Source organism: Cyprinodon variegatus, unplaced genomic scaffold (assembly GCF_000732505.1).
Source record: "Cyprinodon variegatus isolate N-32 unplaced genomic scaffold, C_variegatus-1.0 Scaffold2379, whole genome shotgun sequence".
NCBI lineage: Eukaryota > Metazoa > Chordata > Actinopteri > Cyprinodontiformes > Cyprinodontidae > Cyprinodon > Cyprinodon variegatus.
The window spans coordinates 18093-24418 of NW_015152832.1; the positions used below are offsets into that span (position 1 = coordinate 18093).

At 45.3% G+C, this 6326-nt stretch overlaps 1 protein-coding gene across 1 annotated transcript in view; it reads right to left on the reverse strand.

Moving 5' to 3' along the window:
• LOC107080825 (macrophage mannose receptor 1-like) overlaps positions 1-1629 on the reverse strand; it is a gene marked incomplete at its 3' end in the record, with an annotated part of 19181 nt that extends 17552 nt beyond the window's left edge. The window contains exons 1-3 of the mRNA XM_015369029.1: positions 1595-1629; positions 1345-1520; positions 852-1080 (exon numbers count right to left, since the gene is read on the reverse strand). Of these exons, the coding sequence (XP_015224515.1) occupies positions 852-1080; positions 1345-1482 (367 nt within the window). The remainder of the gene's footprint in view (positions 1-851; positions 1081-1344; positions 1521-1594) is intronic.
• Between the last annotated feature and the right edge of the window lie 4697 nt (positions 1630-6326).

A 6326-nucleotide genomic window follows, 5' to 3' on the forward strand; every position in this document is an offset into this window, starting at 1 on the left:
GTTTAATTCAGAACCAGAGGAGGATGACTTCAATGGGTTTGATTAATACTTTGTAATAAATACATGAATAAAGCACAATCATACTCAGTTTTGCTCCCGCTCTATTTTTAAATACGCAGTAGAGGTATTTAAATGTAGTAGAGGACATGTACCTGTATATAAAACCCCCGCCCTATAGTCCGGTGCGCCTAATGTGTGTGATAAATACAGTAATGGCACACATAACTGAGACTGCGCCTTTTAGTATGGTGCGCCCTATGGTCGTGAAGATACGGTAGATAAACAGGTCCTTATTGTGTTTAAGATCGTCATGTCCTGTCTCTGGTGTGAACGGAAAACAGTTGTCTGAAATGTTTATCTGAACGTATATTTATGTCTTTTGATGAAGTGTTTCTCTTCAATGTTTATGTGTGTGTATGCTGTGGATTCTTTTTAAATGTAGGGGTGTGTTTCTGAATGTTTCAGAATCACACAGGGAGCTGTCTTTAGCTGTTCTGTGTTGTTCTCCTCTGCAGAGCAGAATAAAACTTTTTACTTCCTTGCAAATCATCTCCCGGTGCTCATTTTTACTCCACACTGCTTTGCTGCTTTCCCAGATATTTCTGCAGATTGATGTTAAAGAAACGATACAATTAACTGACTTTTTGCCTGAAGCCGCTTTTATCAGAGGCAGCCATCAGCGGCTGCTCAGGTTTTTCCACCTTTAGTAGGGTTTCAAGGCAGCGGATGATCAGACCTTCATGTGACCAAAGATGAATAAAAGCCAAGAAATATGCTGCAGGTGATGAAGGAAAATCCACCAAAGCAAACAGCAAACATTATTCCTAGCTCTGGAATCATCCAGCACTCACCGCTGACTTGAAGGCAGATGGTACTTTGGTTATTGGAGCAGGATTTATCAGCCCAGTATCCATCAAAGTTCATCGCTCCACAGTACTCTTGACCTCCATAGTTGTCAGGTTCTCCAGCTGCCCAGCTCCTGAACTCGCTCTCCTGATGCTGGTAGAAGTCTGAGTCAGACATGGACCACCGCCAGGTGTTCACATCATGGTGCAACCCGATCCAGGCTTCCTGAAACCTCTATCAATGTTACGACAAAATGGGGGAGATTTGATTAAAGTTTTTATTACAGGGAGTTTATATTTGCTCTTTATCTCCACAGCCAAAGCAGGACTTCTGGACATCACTGCAAACTAAAAACTAACAATAAACAGGAGAACATTCATTCAGTAGGAAAAGTTTGGGGACTTTTTGTTCCATCATGGCTCCACAGAGACATGGTCGACCTTCAGGAGTTTATCTTCTCTCTCATTATTACGATCAGGGAGAAATGCAGATACCTACTATGTTTTTTCCCATAGATGCTGCCATGTCATTCAGAGTTCTCATGTCCTCCATGTCCTCTATGGTTGCCAGGTCTCTGTACTTCTGTCTGCAGTAACTCCGAGCTTCAGTCCAGTCCTTCAGCTCATCGATGATCATGTATTTATGGTCAGAGGGCTGGCAGTTTGCACTCAGGCCTGCAGTGAATAACGTACATACTGAAAATAAATAAACCAATGATTAAAAGCTGATAACTAGAAGCATAACTTACTAAAGGCAACAATGATGAGCAGAAGAACTTTCTCCATCTTTCCTGCTGCCTCAGTCTGCAGATCTGCTGTTTCACATGCTGATTAAGGCTGATGCCATGGAAATGACATGGAAATAATTTGTTGGGTGTATAGTGTACAGTGTATATTCTCAAGAACTAATCCAAAAATAACTAATCCAAAAATAACTGGAAAAAACTGTTTCAGAGAAACAGCAAAGTGGGAATGCTTTTTTCTGCTGAATGAAAACAGAAAAATTAGCTAAAGAAACTGCATTAATGAAAAGAAGCAGAGATTAGCTGAAGAACATATGAAAATATGATAGGACGTAATCAGAAACTTCAAACAGCAGAAAACAGTAGAATCATCTAAAGATTTTGTAGGGTAGAATCATTTGGCAGAATAGTGACAGAAACATACTCATCTTAAAAGCAAAACATTTAGTTAAAGTTGATTAACCAGAAGAAAAAGTCAAAAAGTATCTGTTTACCTGGAAGTTGACAGAAGTAAAGCATCTACTGACAAGGTTAGCAGATGGTTTATTACAGTGAAAATGTTAAAGCTTCATTAAGAAATGTGCACTTAGGTGTGTTGTCAACAGGCCTTGGTAGTGTAATTTGAAGAAATTGGTTGAGTTTGGGTCATAGCTACGAACCATACGGCACAATGAATGAGTGTGCATAAGGAAGAAGCTTTTATTTTGTAGAGTCCATCCATCTTCTTCGACTTACCGGTCAGTTCGCGGGGTAGCAGCTTCAGTAGGGAGGCCCAGTGAGAGCTGTAGATCGCGCCCTGATCAAGCCGACAGAACCACATCATCTGCGAACAACAGAGATGCAATCCTAAGGCCACCAAGACAGATCTCCTCAACACCTTGGCTGCGCCTAGAAATTCTGTCCATAAAAGTTATGAACAGAATCGGTGACAAAGGGCAAACTTGGCGGAGTCCAACCCTCACCAGGCTCTGACACCGGTCATACAGAGACCTAACAGCTACTATTAAAGGGCCTGGTACTCCATACTCCCGGAATACCCCCCACAGGGCCCCCCGAGGGACACAGTCGAATGCCTTCTCCAGATCCACACAACATATGTAGACTGGTTGGGCAAACTCCCATGCAACCTCCCAAATTCTGCTTAGGGTATAGAGATAATCCAGTGTTCCACGGCCAGGACGAAAACCACACTGCTCCTCCTTAATCAGAGATTCGACTATCCAACCGACCCTCCTTTCCAGAACCCCGGAACCGACCTTATAAGGGAGGCTTAAGAGTGGGTTTCCTCTATAGTTGGAACACACCCTCCAGTCCCCTTTTTTAGATAGAGGGACCACCACCCCGGTCTGCCAGTCCAGGGGAACTGCCCCCGATGTCCACGCAATGTTGCAGAGCCGCATTAACCAACACAGCCCCACAACATCCAGAGCCTTAAGGTACTCAGGGCGAATCTCATCCACCCCTGGAGTCTTGCCACCAAGGAGCTTTTTAATCACCTCTGTGACATCAGCAACAGAGATTGGAGGACCCAAGTCGGAGCCCTCAGGCTCTGCTTACTCAATGGAAGACAAATTGGTGGGATTAAGAAGGTCTTCGAAGTACTCCGCCCACCGACATACGAGTCGACGTCAGCAGCACACCACCCCGACCATAACTAGTGTTGGTACTGCACTGCTTCCTCCTCCTGAGACGCCGGATCGTGGACCAGAATTGCTTCAAAGCTATACGGAAGTCTTTCTCCATGGCCTCTCCAAACTCTTCCTGCGTCCGAGTTTTTGCCTCAGGAACAAGACGAGCCACCTGCCGCTTTGACTGCCGGTACATATCAGCTGCTTCTGGAGTCCCACAGGTCAATAAAGCCTGATAGGACTCCTTCTTCTGCTTGAAAGCTTCCCTCACTGCTGGTGCCACAGCTCCAACTAGCCGCCTCAACAATAGAAGCACGGAACATGGTCCACTCAGACCCAAAGTCCCCCACCTCCCTTGGAACATGTTCAAAGCTCTGCCGGAGATGGGAGTTAAAGCTCCTTCTCACGGGGGACTCTGTCAGACGTTCCCAGCAAACCCTCACAATATGTTTGGGCCTACCAGGTCTGACCGGCGTCCTCCCCCACCATCAGAGCCAACTCACCACCAGGTAGTGGTCGGTGGAGAAGGCCGCCCGTCTCTTCACCCGAGAGTCCAAGACTTGCGGCCGCAGGTCAGATGAAACAAAAACAAAGTCAACTGTGGCCTAGAGTGTCCATATGGAAACCCTTATGCTTGAACATGGTGTTCGTTATGGACAATCCATGACGAGCATAGAAGTCCAACAACAGAACACCACTCAAATCAGGTCAGGTGGGCCATTCCTTCCAACCATGCCTCGCCAGGTCTCACTATCATTGCCCACGTGAGCGTTGAAGTCCCCCAGAGGAACAAGGGAGTCCCTAGGATGGGCACGCTAAAGTACCCCCTCTACAGACAATCTGAACTGCTGTGTGGCGCAGAAGCACAAAAAACAGTCAGTACCCGTTCCCCAACACATATGCGGAGGGTTGCAACCCTCTCATTCACCGGGGTGAACCCCAACTTACAGGCACCAAGATGAGGGGCAACAAGTATGCCCACTCCTACTCGGCCCCTCTCAACAGGGGCAACTCCAGAGTGGAAGAATGCCCAGCCCATCTCAAGGAGACTGGTTCCAGAGCCAGAGCCATGCGCCTTCAACCTCAGGCACTAACTCAGGCTCTTTCCAGACCAGAGAGGTGACATTCCATGTCCCAAGAGCCAGCTTCTTCAGCAGAGGGTCAGAACACCAGGGTCCCCGCCCTCGACTGCCACCAATCACACAATGCACCCAACCTCTTTGGCCTCTCCTACAGGTGATGAGCCCATTGGAAGGGAGACCCATGTTTCCTCTTCGGGCTGTGCCTAGCCGGGCTCCTTGGGTAAAAGCCCGGCCACCAGGCGCATGCCAGCGTGCCCCACCTCCAGGCCTGACTCCAGAGTAGGGGGTCTGGTGATCCGCATCCGGGCAAGGAAACACTATGTCCATTTCTTGTATTCATCATAAGGGGTGTTTGGGCTGCTCTTTGTCTGGCCCCTCACCTCGGACCTGTCTGCCTTGGGTGACCCTACTAGGGGGCATAAAGCCCCCAGACAGCATAGCTCCTAAGGTCATTGGGACAGTCAAACCCCTCCACCACCATAAGGTGGCAGCCCAGGGAGAGGGCTTTGAAGAACCTCTGTTTGAAAACAATTTCATCTCATCACAGCTGTTGTCATCTGCTACTTTAAGATCTAAAATGACAGAAGCCAGATGTGTGAAGCTGAATTATCTGATGAAGTTATCTGTGTACAACCTAACTGAGCTTCTTGATGTGCAATCCAACAGACTTGTGTTAAGGATGAGGGAGGAAACCTGTGCTTCTCTGCCAGACCATGTCAGAGCATTTGCTGCTGATAATACTCATTTGAACCAATGGGATGACGAGTATGAATATGCATTTCCCTCAATTAGTGTCTCTCCTGCAGTGGATCAATGGCGTGATGAGCCAGAAAAGCCGTTGTCCTTCCAAGTTTCACCACTAGGTCATTTTAAGGGCTTGGGGAAGAAGGCCTTGTACATTATTTGTGCAAAGGTTCTGAATTTACATTCTCTGGCAGAGGTAAAGGTGTCGAAGTGGACTGAGGTTTTTGGCACCAGCTCTAACTCAAGAGGATGTTGGCGGTCCCTGTACAAACCCCCGGTTGAAAAACGGGTGGGTGACCTCCAGTGGAGGATTGTACATCGGGGAAATAGCTGCAAACAAGTGTCTGGCTCACCTTAATCCTGGAGCCAGTGTTAACTGCCCTTTTTGTTCACAGGAGGAAACATTGCATCATATTTTTGTTGAATATTTAAGATTGAATCCTCTTTTTGTTCTATGGTTTGTTTAGGGTTTTGGTGTTCAGTCCTCTAGCTGTATTTTTATTTATGGTCAACGGTATCTGTTCATGTGCTTTTAAATGTCATTTCTGGAATGGCAAAACTAGCAATATGGATCAAGAAAGAACAAAATTAATGTTCATCAAACGGAAGATGCTTGTGTGTTATTTAAGAGACTGGTAATTGCTTGTGTTACAGTAGAATTTGAGTTTTGAAGTTGACAAAGACCATAGATGTTTTGTAAGGAAATGGGGCGTTGGTGTTGGATGGATAAAGAATCTTTAGTTTTTGCTTTTTGATGTTTTTATTTGCAATTTTTATTAACTTTTTTTTATTTTATTGATTGCTGTATTCTGTGATAATATTTATGGCAATAGTCCTGCTGGTCTGCTTGTGAAACCAAAACTGCTGGGCTTTCAGTTTAAATCTTACTTTGCATATTATTCAGGCTTTTAATGGAAATAATTTACCACATTTAAATATTAAGAGGAACAAACTATGTTTCATGACAGCTCCACGCACGTCACTTCATTGGAATGGGATTAAACTAATTTCAGAACCATCAAATCTTTGTGTTGTTTTTGATCAGGACCTGTCATTTGAATCCCATATCAAAGAGGTTTCTAGAATTTCCTTCTTTCATCTGAGGAATATTGCAAAAATGAGAAATCTCCTGTCCAGGGGTGATGCTGAGAAACTAGTCCATGCATTTGTTACTTCAAGGCTGGACTATGTAATGCAAGAAGTCCACAAGCTGTAGTTAAAAGCCTTCAGCTGATCCAAAGCCAGAGTTCTGATGAAAACAAAACAAAAAAAGAAATAGATGAT